Genomic DNA, 19593 nt, shown 5'->3' with positions numbered 1-19593 from the left:
CCCTGTCTTTAGGTTTTTCACCACAACTTGACTCATTTCCAGCAGATTTGTTCCTTTTTAACCTTATTGTTATTGTAATCTTACAAATTAGAAACAAATCAACAGGGAGAAGGAATGAGCCCCATTCCCTATAAGCTGCTTGGTGGTCAAGCTCAGTGTCAACTCAAAAGTTGACCACTTGAAGGTAAGGAACAGAAAGTACTAGAGGACACAGAACAAGAAGTGAAATCCAGTTTCAAATTGTGATGTTACAGGTTTGCCACATACACCTCTTATTTTAATTTTGGTCAAATGAACAAAAGGAGAATAAGGACAGCCTGTTTCTGAACCACACAGAATTGTCTTACTATCAAAGAAGACTAAAAAGAACATGAAAATGGCTACTCAGACTTTTGGGAAGGGCTTTTGCTCTAGACAGGGTAAAAATGTGAAGGGGTGTATGTGTGCCAATGCATGGCAGTGTGAGCAGACAATTGCCAGGGAAGAAGCCGACAGTGAAATCAAACCATGAAAGACTTGGCAGCTAGAATCACATCAGCAGAGCAATGGTTCCATTTTTTTTCACCTTTCATTGTTAATAGCAGACACTCACAGCTGTCACATTCAGCTCCTCCTATATCTCAAGTGTCCAGATTGCTACCTTTTAATCTACACATATCACCTGCCCATCACACTCTTCCCTTCCCAACCTGCTGCCTGCTTTCCCCTCCTGCTTTCCCTCCACTCCTAGTCCATCCCTTTCTCTCCTTCATCCTCCTTTCTCTCCAGGCTCACTGGGCTCTGGAAGCCTGGCCAGGACACAAGGGAGAATACTCTGACTCTTAGTCTAGCTAGTACAAGTATTGTTATCAAATTAAAAAGTGCTATGTGTGCACTCTGTGTTCACAGTGGGCTTGTATTCCAGTTTCTAACCCATGTTATCACATTCTCACTGCTGTTCTTGCCTCTGCTTCATTCACAGCGTTCACACCTTCACTTTGCTGCTCAGAAATAGCCAGTGTGCTCAGCTCTGAAGTGGTCCTACAGGAACAGGAAAAGCCAGCTTGTCTACAGCAACAACCTGTGGTAACTCAAATATAGCATCTACACCTCTGACAAGAAAATTCATTGCCAGAGAAGAGGAAACTGTTGTCTTAACCAATAAATATTCTTTTATTTGGACAATACATTTAGAAAACATCAACAAGAAAAATGATGACTCTTTATCCTTAAAGGAAACAAAAGTCTTGCAAACCACCTGTTCCTCCCATTTTCCTCATCTGCACACGGACATTTAACCTACTGGCCTACAGTGTTCCTCCAAAACTTGTACTACATCACACACTTCTGTATCTCCCTTGTCAAGTCCACAAACTCAGTTCATTTAGAAGCTTAAACTTTAAAATTTACTTTTTATCCCCACAATAACTCTAAGTTGGCTGTTACTTACTCAGGAGCTAGCTGGTTAACTGCTGAGGAGCTAAAGGACCCAAAACATTCATCATGGCAATACCACAAGCAACAAATACTTCTCTGTCTTCATCTCGTAAATACATCCTCTAAAACTGTTTCAGCCCATTCTGTCTGTGTATTGTCAGAACCAGCAGGGTTCTGACCCACAACTAACATTCCTGTGACTAGGCCTAATGTACTATTTCCCCAACCACTGATTAGCCAAGATTACCCATGTAATTCTCCTCTGAAGAGGTCTCCCTGGGCACATGGGCATACAGTAGCTGACCTCCAGAGGGAAGAGGTGAAATCTGACAAAACATTGAACTGCAGGGAAATTGTTTTCATGCTTTTCACACCCCTAAACCTCCAGTCACCTTTAGCTCCATGTTGCATAAGCAACACCATCACCCTGTATCTCATTAGCAGGATACCGACACTGATGAAATCACAGATAGCAACAGATATCCCTTCTGAAGGCCTTGATAGCAACACATATCCCTTCTGAAGGCCTTCTACAGCCAACACTATTGCTTTTGCACTCACAGGTAGAAGTGCTGCTCATCCATGCAAACTGTTGGGGAACTACAGAAAAACAAAGCAGAGGAGCCAGTCAAGACTGGTTGGGACACACAGCGGGCATGCCATGCTCCTAGCACAAGAGAGGGCATGGGAGCACGGGAGGAAGAGGCAAAAGGGAAGGATAAAAATTAGTCTTTCCCAGCAGGGTGCTGCGGAACACTGGAATACTTCACCAGCTAGGCAATACTCTACAAGAAAGTACTTAGATGTGCCCCTCCAAACCATCTATATCTGTTATGTGTGGATCCCTCTCTACAGCTTGGAAAAGGAACGTGCAGAGTTTCTGAAATGGTATCATGAATATAACCATGAATCACAAAACACCAAATGTTACTGTCAGCATGGGTAACCTAGGAAAAAAGTGATTGTGTGCCATAACTCATGAGGAGCATGTGGTAAGTCTCAAAAACACATTACAAAGTATGGACGATGACAAAAACCCCTCATAAATCCCAGCCAAACAAACAACAAAAAAAGGTTACTCAACAGCATCGGTTGCTTGGTCAACACATCACTAATTGAAACAGCAGACAAGCTCTTGTAGCTTTCTGGTGGCTCAGAGGTATCAATCCACACGTTCCATCCATATCATGGATAAAGTACAGTCAAGAAAAGCATACAGAAACCAGCAGAGCTGCATCCAATTTAGTCCTACACTAGCAGACTTGTGGAGTGTCAATTTCTACAGACTGAGCAATGACCAGCTACTAGAGCTAACCAGGATCACTAGAATCCCTAGAGATCTTCAAAAGACACCCAGATGAGGCGCTGAGGGATATGGCTTAGTTTAGTGGGGGGCTTGGCAGTGTGAGGTGAGTGGTTGGACTCCATCTTAAAGGTCTTTTCCAATGATTTTATATGGATATGTTTTGTGTAAAGTATTTAACATACAACAGAGAGAATATATGCATCCACATTAATGGTTTTTTAATTCATTTATTTAAACAAACACCACTAGTTTTAGAGGGCCTCAATCTGTATGAGGGTCTTTAAAGACAAGACAGTCAATAGCCTGTGGTTCCAGTAATTATATCGGAATACTAAATATGGTTTCATTTATGCTTAATCAGCAGTGAATGCAGGCTGCTAGCAAAATGGCAGCCTCTTCCTCATCCCCAGTCATGCATTTCCATCTCCCAGTCTGGCACTAGATCTAGTGATGATGCAGTCTTTGGGTGAATGTAATCAGTTCAGCAACTTAAAGATGAGGTTTATCAGATCAGCACCCTGACAGTCACCCTGCAGCCACAGAATCACTAGAGCAGAGAGAAGAGCTGTGGTGAGAACACACAGCTGAGAGCAGCTGGGGAGTGGGATCTCCCCTTTCAGCTCCAATCAGATAAAACAGAACATTAAATTGCACACAGAGGCTGTTGGTGATGTACACCTTAATCCAACACTAGCAAAAGCTGCTGCCAGAAGCAGTCCTGGACTGGCCTGCCTGCTCCTGAATCTACCACCACTGCTGCTTTACAGCAGTGCTGCTCTTTGCATGGACCCATACTGAAGTGAGCCAACTGAAAACTAGCAGTATGATATTAAATATCGCTTTCCCTCTACTCAGATCAGTGCCCATATCAAATTCATTCAATAGCCACAGAGATACTTGTAGCAGTGAGAGAGAGGACAGCAAAGCAGGCCAGGGACAGTAGTGCTCCTCCTTTCAGTAAGGCTGCTGCTTTCAAAGCAGCATCAAGTCCTCACTGAGATAGGAACCAAATTGCCAACCTGAGGTCAAAACTGAACACGCTGTTTTACTCACAACTGCTTCGAAATGAATGCAGAACAAAGCAGAAGTCTTGCCAGGTGATGTAATCTTCTGTGTTTCTTGCATCTTTTCCCATATGTGTAGTCTTGGCTTATTAACGGCTGCTACAATATTCTTAATGCTAAAAAGCCTCAAAAAACCAGAACTTAGAAATACTTACTATTAACCAATATTGTTAGTAAATCATGCATTATGCAAGAGATTTTTGCTTTGGTTTATAAAGGAACATATGTTTTGGAGCACTGCGCTGTGAAGGGTTCAACTTGCTAGATAAAAGGGGCTTTTCTGAAACAACTTCTTTTCTGAATTTCTTAACTGCAATGGGACACAGAATAAAGTGTTTGTAAGATGCCTGTTCTAAATGCACCGGGCCAAGCCTGAGAAGAAACAGAGAAATCAGATCTCTGTGTCCAACAGTAATATCCAAAATCTTTACTAACATTCAGCTTAGAGTAAAAATTCCCAAGACACAAGAACATCTGTTTCTGATGTATTCAAAAGTAGCTATTGGGGTAAAAAGAGTGTTCAAACCCAAGATTCCATAGAGACATCCAAACACATCCAAAACACACCCAAGAAACAGGCATTAATGAAAACACAGCCATGCCATTGCTTTCATTCAGGAACACAGCCATAGAATAAATGGCATCTCTAGTCCTTTAAAAGGAGTGCAAGCACAGGTTGCCTTCCTCCTTGGGGACATCTTAACTATTAAGCTCAGTAGAGTGAAACAGCTTAAAAAAACTCCAAACAACTAAGAATATTCAAGGCTCTGATACCCCCTATACACACAAGCAAGCAGAAGAGACAGAATGGTTGTTTCTTCTACAACCATTAGTCTGCTGCCCTAAATACAGACACCTTCACATCCATCTGCAACAGCTGAGGGCTGCAGCCATTTTACTTCCAGGACAGCATCCAGAACTGTAAACTCCTAGTAGAGTAAAAGACCTAAGCTCCAATTCTTTTTACCCCCTCAGGCTTAAAACAGGATAATAAACAGGCAGGAAGGTTCTTCTGCTGATCTCATAGCACTCTATTCAGATTGGCAGAGTTTAAGCTGCTAAAAATCACAATTCCCCAGCAACATTTCACACTGCACAACTTGATTCTGGCATGCTACCAGCAACCCTGAAGATATAATTAGTGCTGTGTAGCCACTGTCTGCGGTCCTTGCAGATGGAACACAAACAAAACACATCTTCCATCTCCTCTTTTTTATTTCCTCCTCACCCCCAAATGCTTTTTGGGCTACATATGGGAAATGGCTGGGTCAATGCTAAATGAACTTCTTCACAAGACTGAAGTAATTCCACCCATTTTAACACACAAAGTTCCCTTGGAGAGAGATTAGACAAGAACACAGGCACAGCAGAAACAGAAAAAGGTAGAGCACCACAAGTTTGAGAAATTCTTTTACTTGGCCACACCAAGTATACAGCAGCGTTCTTCCTGCAGTATTGTACTTCTCTGCATTAAAAATCATGGCTGAAATTATAGAACTACATTATCTTTTCCTGCTTCATACAGTACAGAAATGTGAGAAAATCTAAGGTGTACAAAACCAGTACCCTAGTGCTTCCAAAATAGGAAGGATATACTTGAAAAGAGGCAAAGATCTACAAAAAAAGGCTTGAAGGGTCTGATGATCAAAAGAATATTCATCACACAGACCCTCAGCTTCAACACAGATTTCTTCAGAGACTTTCACCATGGCCATGGTTTGCATCATTTTATCTTTCTCAGTCCACCTATCTGAAACAAAACGAAAAAACAGTACCACCATTAAAAAAAGTATAAAGATACGTCCCAACTGCCTGTGCAAAAGGTGCTACCCAGACAAACTCACGTCTGCACAGTGCTTCAAACATTAAGTTTCTCAAATTCTCTTAAGAGGGGCAACCAAACCACACCTCGTCACTTCAGGCAGGTGCTTCTACAAACAAGTTTCAGCTAACCAAAGGGAAATTGAAAATGAAAAAGCTTTCATCATATTCCCACCTAACCAAGGGGAAGATGTTGTCCAGGGTACCTTAAAACACTGGATTTACCAGACACTGAAGTTAGGCACAATCTAAACCATTTCTCCAATCTAGATTTTTGTTTGCTTCTACATAGGATACTGCAGTTACTAAGAATCTTTAGTCTACAACTTATGTTTCAAATTGGAACATAAAGAATGTAAAAGCCATATATATAGTTGCCAGGTTTATGAGAGTCTCATCCTAGAGAGCTTCATTCAACTAAGTAGCTATTCTGAAGCCACTAGAGACTCGTACTAAGGACTACTCACAGGAGTAAAAATCTGCACAAGAAAGCCTTTAGTTCATAGTCCAAGAATTTAAACTGTAGTTAAAGGTGTCATGGGAATTACACCACCATTTTAATTAAATGCTCTAAGATCTTGCAGACAGAGTCAAGATTAGCACCATCTGTTTTGGTTACAGCATTTCGTTTCCCTACATCATCCTCACACAGCAACAAAATATCACTTCACACTCTCCTCAAACTATCTAAATACAAGATAAAATTTACCCTGCCTTGCTACACCTCCCCAGGAAGGACAAAAGGACAAAGACAAGCAGACCAAGAAACACTCTGTAAGCACGTCTGCTTACAGGGGAGGCAAACACAGGCACCGACAGGAACTCTTGTCCCCTGCTCCCACTGAAATAAAATATTTAGTAACATCTGCCTCAGTCCCTGTCAAGTGAATTCAAAGAACAGAGGCAAGAGCACACCCAGGGACAGAGGTAAAAACACAGCTTTCTTCATAGCTGTGTATTATTGCTACATTCTGAGGAAGATTCCCATTTGGATAGCACAGCTGTCTATAGTAAGACTGAAGCAGCAGTGAGCACAGACAGTCTCATACCTTTTCCTACCAGGTCTATAACTCTCCTGGCTGTGTTTTTTTAAACTAACCTCAAGACTGTGTAGTCTCCTGCACCAGATCATTTACTAAACTAACATTCCCCTCTTCCTCCTATCCACTTAAAAAAAAAAGCAGGGAATGGCTTGTGGTCCCTTCCCTTAGGGCTCATCCCTTCTGCCCCTTGGAAAGGGAGGAACCACAGGGCATGGCAGAGACCTTTCCCTGCACAGAGCGAGCCCTGGCTTTGCTTTGTGACGTTTCTGCTAGGCCAAGCTACTGTCAGACAAGCATTGCGATAACTCCATGAACAAAGTTAGTCTGGAGGAGAGGAGACTGAGGAGGGAGCTCATTAATATTTACAAACAACAAAATGGTGGGTGTCAGGAGGCTGGGGCAGCACTTTTTCTGTTGTATCCAGTGCCAGGACAAGAGGTGATGGGATGAAGCTGCAACACAAACAGTTCCATTGAAACATAAGGAAAAAGTGTTTCCCTGTGAGGTGAGGGAGCCCTGGCCCAGGCTGCCCAGGGAGGGTGTGGGGGCTCCTTCTCAGGAGCTCTTCAAAACCCACCTGGACACGTTTCTGTGTGACCTGATCCAGGTGGGACCTGCTTTGGCAGGGGGTTTGACTAGATGAGCTCTAAAGCTCCCTTCCAACCCCCCACCATGCTGTGATTCTATGAAAGTTCTTCGAACTTTTTCATGCTCTGAATTCAAGAAAGAAAAAAAACCCCAATCCACACATTTTTTAAAGAATTCTAATTCTGAACTGAGCCTCCCATGGCCAACAGAAAACCTGTGCCATGCTTACTGCTTTAAGGAGCTGAACCATCAGCCCAGTTATGCACTGTTGTTCTTAATATGCAGCTGACAAACAGCAGAATGACAGGTCTGACTGCAATCCTTGCCCTATGCATACACACAGTCCAGTGGCTGAAACAAAAGGGTAAAGGACAGACACTAACCATCTTTTAAAAGTGAAAGAAAAAAGCCAAATCACTTTTTTGTTGTTATTTGCTTTTAAAACCAGAAGGAAACTGAGCACACTACTGTATGCAGCACATGTGCCTGAACCAGCTTTCATCTGGATAAATCCCTTTACTTCATACCATGCTGCCCTCTTCCCTCATACCCCCCGGACCAGATTATCTAAATGCTGCCTCTCCAGAGCTGTTTGTGACAAGCAACAGTGTCAGGGCATTTGTATGTCATCTTTTATCTTTGCAAAGCCTCAGTGAGGGATTCAGATGTAACCAAAATCCTATTATCAGATATCTTCCTGATGGACTTCAGTACCTGGGGACATCTGAGATCATGGTATAAAGGACCAGAAAACCAAGATGCTTCTAAAACAATGGAATCCACACATACTGCTATTAAAAGCCACAAACTAATAGCATGAGCTGTTATGCCTAAAGTAAACTGTACTGACAGAAATGAGGTATTTTTACCTCTCTCTCTCCTAGACATCAGTGGGATTCTGCCTATGGGGGAGAGGAGGCAGCCAGGAAGATTAATAGATTGTTTCAGAGAAACAAAAGTCAGGCTAGTATCCAAAGGAATTTGAGGTGGCAACTAAGTACCACCTTTCCCAGTGGAAAATATAAAAGGGTTCCAATATTAATGCTCAAATTTCAGCAGTTCTGGCAGGTGCAGAAGCTATGAACAAAGAGGTTTTGAGTGGCAAGCGTAAAAGAAAGAGTAATCTGATAAAAGGGCCCAAACTGCTGATATGTATCCCAACCATCATAGAATTTCAAGGTTAAATACTGAAGCAAAAGACTAAAATAAAACACAGCAGAAGGAAAATAAGGACAGGCTAACATACTAAAGGAGAAATACTATCTTCCTAGAGTCCACTGCAAAAACCCATTGGCAAAACAAAAGGGAATGTTATGAGTTCCTATAAAAGAAACAGAAATTCACGATTCAGGTGTAGCTCTGCACCTTCACTGCTAACTACAGTGCTTTTTTCACCACAGCACAAAGCAAGAAAACAGTAAAATTAGAAGAATGGTTAAAAAGTATATATTCCATCCAACAAAAAGCATTCAAGGATTAGGAGTGTTTGGTCTTCTAGAGGGAAGCTATGAGGGTCTCCAGAAAACTGCTGCTGGTTGTGTTTTCCAGATAGCAAATCAAATTAAATGATCTGAATGCAGACTCAAATCAAAATGAGACTAAAACTTAAGTAGTAGATTAAAAACTGTCTACTAAATATCTGCCTGGTTCAACCAAATATAGAGAGCCTGGGAGATTATTCAGAGGAAGTATTACTGTGTCCTTGACCTACTCTTACACCTTTCTCCATTGCTACAGGGAGGGGCCTTCTTTTGTGGACTTTTTTGGCTGTTTTTTTGGGTCCCCAGTTCTCCTCCCAGAAAAAAACCTGCAGTACTGCTATGAGTGGCTACAGCAAGCCTCCAGATGACTTGTGAAAGGCATGTAACACGGGTTGCTGCCACTGACAACACAGCAGCTGTTAGACTGATAGGCATCAACACAAGGCTTCGTTACAACCAGCAGCCAACCACTGAGACAGGACACTTCGATGGACTTAAAACCTGATTCAACAAAGCTGTTCCTACATTGTGTTGTTTAGCCAGGTACCATACTGGCATCTTTGAAACCTGTATCAGCACACGAGGAACAGCACCAATGATCACCCTCAAAATAGCTTTCAGCCCTGCCATCAGTACAAGGCACCCACTGATAAAACTGAAACAGTGATACAGCACCAGCTCCAGGGACTCTTCAATGATGAGTTCAAGTCAAAATAGTTCAAGACACAAAAATACAAGGAAACTGAAAGATGGCAGCAACATCTCACATCAGCATGTGACTGACACTCACACAGGCACACAGATGCTACTAGGCAAGACCTACCGATGTACTTAGAGAATCTATCTGCCCAATAAAGCCACTACAGACAAAAGCATTTAAAAACAAGACCTAGTGGGTTTTCATCTGTTTTGGGTGTTTTCATGGGGAAAAGGTGGAAGAAAGTTTACCCATGTCAGAACTGAGTGTATACCACTGCAGGCTGCATAATGGCTGCAACCAGAACGCCATCCCCAGGACACAAGACAGAAGGAACTGAATTCACTCTTTTCATTTGAACAAACCCTAGGTTTAGGTAGTGAACTACCCCACAGGTTACGTTCTGGACACTCAGCCAGCTTCTTCACAAAAGGAAATCAATTCTGTTTTAACTTCTGAGTAGACAGCTGAGAACTGATAAAAAAATGAAAGCTACCGCTGCACACTTCAGAGAGATAACACACAAAAGAAAGCAAACAAACGTGCAACTTGCCAGCCAAAGAATCCCTCCCTCATTGTTAAGAGAGGGTGAATGATTACTTCTGCAAGACTCCTTCCAAAAGACAGAGTAAGAGCTCAATCATTGCCCATCTTCCAAATTAAAACCCCTCTTACAGAAAAGTAGTCCAACACATGGAAAAAAGATGACAAAAGACATGTCACCAGTAAGAGAGCCAAATTATAAGCAAATCTGCAAGTGAAGGAATCTTCTCTCTTCCCCAAACTTTTCACTCTTTTTTAACCTAAGGAGGAAGGAAATGTCAAACATCAGAGTGATACAATGCACTATCAGATGCTGCCCAAACCAAGTAATCTGACATATGAGCAGAAAAAAAATAGAAAGGGGTGGGCTGGAGGAAGTAATAAGCCAAGCAGGGTAGACTTCGGCACACTGAGTTAAAGAGTGCTCAGTACTAGAACATTTTTGCACACCATGTAGAAGCAGAACTGCCCAGTGAACACCAACAACAGCTCACAGAGTCTTTTTACACATGTCCATCACTGACCTGCAAAGCAAACCACCCTCCCTGCCCAAATGGGCCCTGAACCAGCTCCCTGGCTCCAGGCTAGGAAGGTATTCACAGTGCAGAAACAGAGCCAGATAGCCCTGGTTCTCTACCATCAACATTGTCTTGGCCTGTGACACCCAGCACAGCTCAAGTTGTTGGGCAGTCTGCCTAAAGCTCTTTAAACAGAAAACCCTACCACTTGAAGAATTCTTTCATACGAGTCTCCCTTAATACAGCAAGTAGTAAATAAATCCACTGCATGACTGGTCATGTAGATTCCTTTTGCCAGCTTTCCTACTGTCTTTCCTGCAAAGACAAGAATCTGGCAGCTCCCACCGGAGGGAATTTCACAGAGAACTCAATCCAAAGTTTCATTAAAATACATATGCAAAACGAAATATCCAGAAACAGTGGGCTAAAAATGAAACCACCACATCCAGAATATTTCATATTTAACCAATTAACCCCTTCTACCAGCAAAGAAAATGGTTTTTTATAAAAATACTTGACACAGTCACAAAAAGAAGTTCCTGAAGTGAATTTTAACCCTCACCCAGAACAGCCTACAAATACTGTAATACCGTGGACATACACATGACACTAAAAGGTTGCAGATGCACTAGGCCAGATTTGACAACCTCCTAGTAAACGAGAGATGTCATTAAGGAAAAACAAAAAGTCATGGTTTTATGCTGCAACAAATCAATACCATTTGAAGCCTGTCTCATAGCCTGCAGCTATGAGCATCGTCACCGAGAAACTGAAGGTTGCCAGTGCCTAGTCAGGACATACAGGAGGGTTTTCCTTTACATTGTGGTTTCAATCCTCTGTTCTCCTGAAGTGCTGTTTTATGAGCAAATATGGAGCTGTAAGAACAGGCAACAAGGCACTGACAAGGCACTTTTGGCTCTTTTAAAGCTAAAAGATGAATTAAATAAAGTTTTACTGAACAAGCTTTAAATTTCCCCCCTCTAAGACATGGATTGTCATTACACAGCCACTTTGAGCGCACTCCAATCCATGTCACTGCCAAAACTTGCTGGGGAGAGGATTAAGTGGTACACAGAGCTGGCTGGGGAATGAGAGGGAAGAAAGTTTTTCACTAGGTCAGTTCCCTGATCCAGGCTTAAATGTGAATCCTTCTGAATCCTTTTGGGGGTCAACACGGCATGGAATCAGAGTGAAGGGGGAGGGAGAAGAAATGAAAGAGGGAAAACTCCACAGCCTTTACTCTGTAATTAATAGTGTTTTCTTTTCATAAATGAGACTAGCACACTACACTAACACCTGCTGACTAAACAAAGAAGAGGGAAGTGCTTAATGAGAAATGATACAGAAACGTGTCATTTCTTGTACTAAACAACAATTTCAGACCATTGATTTTCCTCCATCTCCATACACTGATTAAATAAATTCCTTAGCACAGGGACACAGTTTATGTGTATGTTTCAGCTCATCTGTGTTAGCCACATAAATGTAAATATTGCCACGGGGCATATTATACAATAGCAACACACAATAAAATTTGCTGTCTCCAAGAAACAAAAGAGAGGACATGCCTCTAAAACCTTCAGTCACACTTCCATAGGCACCACTGCGGTTCTGCACAGGAAAGTAAGTTAAGCCACACGAGTCAATGAGAAGTAACACTCTTTTAATAGACTGAGGTAGGAAGTGAGAGTTTGGATTTATCAAAAGTAATCAAAATTCCCAGTACAAGTTTAAACTTCCTGCATTTCTCATATATGAAAATCACAGCATGGTGGGGGTTGGAAAGGACCTCTAAAGATCATCCAGTCCAACCCCCCTGCTAAAGCAGATCCACCTAGATCAGGTCACACAGGAAGGTGTCCAGGAAGGTTTTGAAAACCTCCAGCGAAGGAGACTCCAAGTTTAACTTACTCTGTGGTATCAAAGAGGTTTATGTTCAGACGTCATGATCATTTTCCAGCACAGTGATCATACTAATGGGAGGGTGCGTAAGCAGCTGAAGCCGCAGCAGGAAGCGACGCGAGCTGTCACTCTCGCTATCACGGCCCCGTTATCCCTGTGCTGTGGAGCTCAGAGTCCCTCTGCACACAGTGCTTTGCTAGTATTTTGAGGTTTGGTAGAGTGGGATATTTTTATTGTGTGGTTTCTCTTTAAAATTACCAGCTGATGTGAGGGAACTGAGGGAAAAAGCATCGATTTTAAAGCAATACTCGGAGCTCAAAATGAAAGTGGCAGAAAAGTTTGGTCTGAGGAAGAAGGATGATCCCATAAGAGGAGACTGAGGGGGGATCTCATTAATATTGACGAATATCTCACTGGTGGGTGTCAGCAGGTTGGGGCAGCACTTTTTTCTGTTGTATCCAGTGACAGGACAAGGGGTGATGGAAAGAAGCTGCAGCACAAACAGTTCCATTGAAACATAAAGAAAAACTCTTTCCCTGTTGAGGTGAGGGAGCCCTGGCCCAGGCTGCACAGGGAGGGTGTGGAGGCTCCTTCTCAGGAGGCTTCCAAACCAACCTGGACAGGTTCCTGTGTGACCTGATCTAGGTGGAGCTGTTTGGCAGGGGGTTGGACTGGATGACCTCTGCAGGTCCCTTCCAACCCCTACCATTCTATGATTTATGAAATACATACTCTATACAAGCCTTTGCTGGAGTTTGGTTTGAGATCTGTTGAAAACACTTGTGCACTTTGAAAACTGGCAAGTTAATACTAACATGAGAATGCTTCTAGTCACAGTAGTATTTCTTCATATTATTTGCATTGCTATGGCACCAACACATTGCAAATCCCACTGTGCTCTACACAAAAAGTATATTTCTCACCCACAGAATAGTAACTGAACACACATAGACTGGAAGGAATATCAAACTGTACTTGTCAGCCTTAACAGCAGCAGCCTGAAAAGACCAGCCATCAGTGTTCTCATGCTGTCTGGAGGATCCCACAAACAAGTTTAGGAAAAGGGTTTGTAGGAGAGCAATGTAGTTAAGTCTGTGGACATCCACCAATACAAGAAAGAAAAAGCCTCCAAAATACACTAATTTATAATGTTATGATCCTGTTGTGTATTTTAGTCAAGAAACAGTCAGCACTGAAGGAATCGGGCTCAAGGCTTCGGAAGTGAAAGCACTTTGAGATGTAAAAGCAGAGGACAACGACGAAAGAAAGCATGAAGGTGCAACATGGTCCCAGTTTCTCCATGTGAGAGAAAACTAAAGCAGCATGCTTCAGATGAAAAGGGTTGTTTTTGTCAAAATCAAACGATGCTGTCACAAGGAAGGATGTAAAAGTGAAGACTGGTGGGAGGAGGATGTAATCCCCTACAGAGATCAAGGGAAGAGCTGAGACAACAGGTGAAGGATTCTTATCCAGTAAACAGGAGGCTGTGAGCAAGCACAGATGTGCAACTTATTACAAAGTATAATGTTCCAGTGACATTGATGTTGCTTTCTGTATTTAAAAACCAGACCATCAGCACCCACTCCCCTCTTTACTGAGGCACAAGAGACTGGAAAATGAAAATAAAATCCATCCAAATTGTCTGCATTGTCTAATGACCAAAGTTAATGAAGTTAACACATTCAGCAGATCCATCTCACATGCACCACATTTTTGTCCCCTCACTGGAGCTCAAAAATGTCAGTATCTTCAAACGTTTCTCCAAATAATTGCATTTTCAAGGAGGAAAATAACAGAAAGACTACACATGGGATTAAAGAGTTCTTTCTTTACTGTCTTTCACATGAGGAAGTGCATATTTTTCTCCTTTTTGCTTCTGAGAGCAAGATCAAATGAATCTGGGGGGTTTGGAGAATAAGAGTTCTAGTTCTGCACTAATTCTGCACTAATACTGTGCTAATTAGAGGAGGACTCACAGCCCTGGCACACGTGCACATTCAGAAGATGAGAAGCACTTCAATAAAACCCTGCTCAAATATTTCTTAGCAGCAAGCTTGAGATCTTCCAGCCCACTTGGTCCTGAACTGCAAACATCACTCCTGCACACCCGATTTTCTTTGTGCAACATTCAGAAAAGGTTAAAGTTACTCAGCACAGATTCATGAATTCCACAGCCAGAGCTGGGCAAGTTAACGGAATGTCTCTCCATCCCAGTCTCTTGCCAAAAGCTGTGTCTATTTTCTCCAAGCTCACACCCTAGCAGATGCCATTAAACTGTCAGATACTCTGACAGGACATAATAAAAACCTGTCACTGAAGGGATTTAAAACTCGAAATAATCTTTTATTAGCAGGAAGTGAGCAAGTCTTGTAGCCTCATTTTTCTGTTTCTATCTCATTACCTAATAAAACTCAGGATGAAGAGAATTAAGGAACCAAATATTTTTTGGAAAGTTGAGAGGTTAAATCCATTTCTTAAATAAATACACATGTAAATTCACACCTACACTGAATTCCAGACAAGCAAGGTATCTACTGTGTGGTGATGTAACATCCTGCATGCTAAAATAACAGCCCAGTGCTTGGAGCACTGTATTTATGATAATACAATAAGCAAGAAGACTACCAGTTAACTCACTCCTACTTAAGGATTTGGTTGGGCAATCAACCATTTACTCTGAAGTCCTTTACTGGGAATTATGCAACACCAAAGAGTGCCTCACCAGCAACATCTGCATTCTTCACTTCCTGATGCCATTAAAAACCTTTAAGAAAATAATTCAAATGCCATCTCAGATTTCCTTGACTCCTTTCAGTTTCATTCTGAAAGTGGCAACAAACCTCACCGACCAAGGCAATAACTTCTGTTACTGTTTGCAAACTGAAATTGTAACAGCAGCAATAACTTTACAGTTTGTAAATTCAGCCTGCAGAGACAGTTCCTACTAACTGGACCTTTCTGGCAGCAGGTTTCTTCTGTAAGAATGCATTTAAACAAGTACTCATGATACTTTCCAGCACAGCTTCTCTAGAATCCTCTATAAATAGGTCTCACTTTCCAAGAACACAACTCGGCCTTTTCCAGGCTGAAGACACCTACAGTACCTCATCTTGCACCACATGAAAGTTACCCCACATTTTAGGTCATTCCTGACACCCCTTTTTCTGTCCTCTTTTACCAGCTCCAGTGTATGAAACATTGTGCAACTTCACAGCAGTTTTCAGAGCCTGCCCTGTGCCTTTGGATCCACCGTGGCAGCTAAGCCAGGCAGCTGAGGAAACATCTTCTTGTTTCACCCAAGCCCTCACTGCCAGATGATTAACCCTTGCTCACAGGAAAAGTCTCATTATTTTCAGTACAACTCGTTTTATGATGAAGGGTTATTCATAGGAAGACTGTTTGCCAGCTGGGTCTGAAGTTCTAAACCAAAGCGTATTACCTCAGAACGTTTCATCTCTAAATAGTTATTAGACAACACTTAATTAGTATTTAAATAAACTGGCCCTTAACAATTGCCTACTAAACACTGTTTCGATAAACAGACACTTCTTCTGAAGCAGCAGCAGACATTTTAACTACTGCAAAAACAAAGTTAAGACCATTTCTTCTGCAGATTCAGACAGCAAGTGGATTTTTAATGAGCAGGTCTAATCAACCTGGCTGTGTATGCCAGGATAGGGAAGTTTATACCTGAGGCGTTAGGATGACAACTATGCCCACTGGCCCCTACAGCATCTTGCTAAGAAATGCTTTACATGAAGAGCAAAAGACTAGATCTCTGTGCATAGGTTGTCTGTGAGGTTTTTTGTCTGACAGAGCATACAAGCACTAACCCATTTCCCAGAACAGCACTGGATTCCTGCTTCAGCATAGAGCAGGACACAGGAGGCTTTTCCAGGCTGAAGACTCCTACAGCATCTCACCTGGCACCACATGAAAGCTACTCCATGCTTTAGGAACAGCTCAGGGACAGCAGTCCTCTGCATCACTAATTCCAGAGGGACACTTCACAAAACCCAACTACATAAGCCTTGAAATCACACTCAGCATCTGGATACTTAAAGCTAACTTTTAAACTTTAAGACTGTGCCCTCCCCTCACGTGAAATACTCTGAGCTAAGAACGTTAAGGACCTCTGTGCTTTCTCAGCATCACAGATAAAAGAGAATCAGGCACTAAAAAGCTTTTAGCAAATATTTTCCCCCAATCAATTCAGAAGAAATGGCGGTGCCTAAGCTCTCCCTGAAGACTGACTATGGCTGACTAAAAAAAAATAAACCAGAAATAATGAATTGTTAAACCCTCCTGAATCCACTACAGCAACCAGACTCGCTCAGCACAGAGCTCTGGCATCTCTGGGGCGAGCAGAGCACATTCCTTCTTCAACAAAACAAATGTTTGTGAGAAGAAACACTGAACACAAACAGAATCACAGCAGATTACAATTATTTCACAAGTGTCATTCTGCAGTCAAGAACAATTCCTTGTGATTCCCAGCCGAAACAAAGCTTCTGATTACAAAAAAAATGCAATTGTCAACTTGTAATAGAAGAACCAGCACTAAAAAAGGGCTTTTAAGGAAGTCTCGATATGCCCATCAACAGACGATTTCGTTTGTGCATAGTTGGGTTTTGTTGCACTGAAAAAAACTAAGTGATCAGCAAAAGTTTCTCTAATTAGTAATCCAGACCATTGTAGCTTTAACACTTCATCAACTTGGAAATTAATATGACAATTTGAGGTTGAAAAGGTCAGGGGTGTCGGCCACATGTTTCCAGTCAGTATTTCCTTTCTCAGTATCTTTCACTGATACAGAAACATTAACATCATAGAAACCACCTTAATAATTACCTTGCACATATGCTATAGTAAAACCATAATACTGCTTCCTTGTTTTGGGGTGGTTTTGTGCAAGTTTTTCACTTTCACACATAGCACCACAATACAGGTATGGGCACCTCTCACAAACTTACACAGGAGATTGAAGGGTTGCACGTTAAACTCATTACTATTAAAACCCCTTGCAAAACAACTTTGCTAAGCTGAGTTCAATGATATCACACACACACATTTAACATCTACCATTTCCCTAGGCTAGTAAGGTGGGGAGAAAAAATCCCCACCAACCCCTAGTAACTATGAAATAACTTCACTTGATAATTTATGTTAATTGCACACCCACAAGAAGTTACACTTCCCAGAAATGTGCTGCTGAGTTCTCCATTAATAACTGAGGACTTCACAGCTCTCCTTTTGTAAAGGACAAACCATTCACCACCACCTCCCTCTTACGATCAGATGCAACCTTCTCCCCTGTGCTTATTGCTTCCTTTTTTCTTATCAAGTAAAAAGCAGCTTAGTCAGAATCACCAGAACAATTCCTGCACCTCCATACATAAAGCACAGCTCTATATTTACAAATATTAGAGAACGCCAGCAAACAAAAGCACAGACACAAGCCTACCTGACCTAAGAGCTCAACAAAAAGCCAAAGTGAGGATTGCATTTCTCCTCAGGAAAGATCCCTGGGCCAGTTTTCTAGCACCAGAAGTGTCTATATAGCTCTTGTCCCAGAATCTTAAAAGGTATGAGCAAAACAAAAACCAAACCCATACATACCTTTAAAAAAAGACCCACACAAGCAAAATAATGAACATACAGCAATAAAAGGTAAAAACCATAAACCAACGAGTCTGATCATTTGCATTCTTAATTAATTTTGAGGTTTCCTCTTCATTACTATAAGGGAGCTAAAAACAGCTATCAGGGGAAAAAAAAGCACACATGCCTCTGATTTTGGCAGAGCTCTGCTGTGGGAAGGGGCAAGCTACCAGGAATTTTTCATACATGCTATCCTAGAATATGTAATGCAAGTTTTTGTTTCAACTACACCATCCCATTCAGTCAAAGTCCCTCCTACAGGATCCCTGGTAGCAGCAGAACGCTCGTGATGATCAAACAATCCTCTCACTCACTCTGCTCTTGCCCTGACAGAAGGAACAATCTCCCTGTCTGTGTCAGGTAAAATACAGCAAGGTATTTACTTTGCCCTTACACAGAAACAGATTGTTTTCTCAGTCTAAATTGAAATGACAAACCTGTCGCTAGCCAAACCCAATACCATCCTTTCTGCAACACGAGTAGGAAGTTGTCAATTACCAGCAAGACGGGAAAGATCTATGCAAACAAGCATCTACAGCATCTATGCAAACAAGCCATCCAGCATGCTACGTTTTCAGCTGCTGTTTATAATTCAGAGAAGAAAAGTTTAAAAGGTCCAGGTTTTAATTTACCTCTTGTCCCCAAGCGCGATCAAGAGGAGACCTCGCTGTAACAACAGCTGACACGAAGGCACAAGAGCCCAGAGCACAAGTCCGACAGACAATCGCGCTACATGACTGTCTGCCGCTGCTGAAACGGCATTTGTCGTCGTGAAAGGAGAGAAGCTCCCCCTCCCCAGTCGGCTATGCACAAAGCACACGGGGCACGGAGTGCCAAGGGAGGCGGGGAAGAGAAGTCTGTTTACCAGAGAAGATGGTCGCACATGCTGGCAGCACTGGCAGGGGAGACACGATCCGTCACCTCTACGCTCCCCTACTGAGGAGCGCAGCTGCACGAGCAACACACACACTCGCAGCAAACCACGTTAAAGAGCAAAATAAACACGGGGAGCCGGGCCGGGGGAGGGGCCAGCGCAGGAGCAGCCCCACGGGCTCGGACTATAAAGCCCCTGGCAGCTGCACCCAGCCGCCAAACTCGCTGCGCAGCCGAGTGCCCGGCTACGTCGCGGCCGCCGCTGCCCATCCCCGGGCACTCACCAGCGAGAAGAGATTCGAGTGACAGTCCTCCAGGCTGGCCCCGTTCGCCACCCAATTCGCCGCTGCAGTCATGATCCTCGGCGAGCCCGGCCGCCAGAGCGGGGCATGTCTGAGGAGACGGGCCCGGCGGGGGGGCGGAGGCAGCCGGCGCTCCTCGGTGCGGCCCGCGCCTCCGCTGCCCGGGGCGGCAGCCGCGGCCCGGCCCCTCGCGGCGGGCGGCCGGCGCGGAGCAGGGGAGCGCGGCCGGCAGGGGGCGCGCCGCGGGCGGGGGGGGGCGGCCCGGCCGCCGGGCGGGCGCGATCGTCTCTAGCCGTCCCCGGCCGGGCGATGCTCAGGCCGCGCGGCCCGGTCCGGCGGGGGCCCGCGTCCGGCGGGGCGCGGCGGCGTCTCGGTCCG

At 43.2% G+C, this 19593-nt stretch overlaps 1 protein-coding gene across 1 annotated transcript in view; it reads right to left on the bottom strand.

Moving 5' to 3' along the window:
• The window catches only part of MED13L (mediator complex subunit 13L), a 187007-nt gene extending 167618 nt beyond the window's left edge, over positions 1-19389 (bottom strand). Inside the window, exon 1 of the mRNA XM_062009731.1 lies at positions 19198-19389. Within this exon, the coding sequence (XP_061865715.1) occupies positions 19198-19269 (72 nt within the window). The 5' untranslated portion in view covers positions 19270-19389. The remainder of the gene's footprint in view (positions 1-19197) is intronic.
• Positions 19390-19593: the final 204 nt, after the last annotated feature.

The sequence above is a fragment of the Colius striatus genome, chromosome 17 (genome assembly GCF_028858725.1).
Source record: "Colius striatus isolate bColStr4 chromosome 17, bColStr4.1.hap1, whole genome shotgun sequence".
Lineage (NCBI taxonomy): Eukaryota > Metazoa > Chordata > Aves > Coliiformes > Coliidae > Colius > Colius striatus.
Note: the sequence above shows the minus strand (reverse complement) of the source record. Positions and strands in the feature narration are given on the sequence as shown.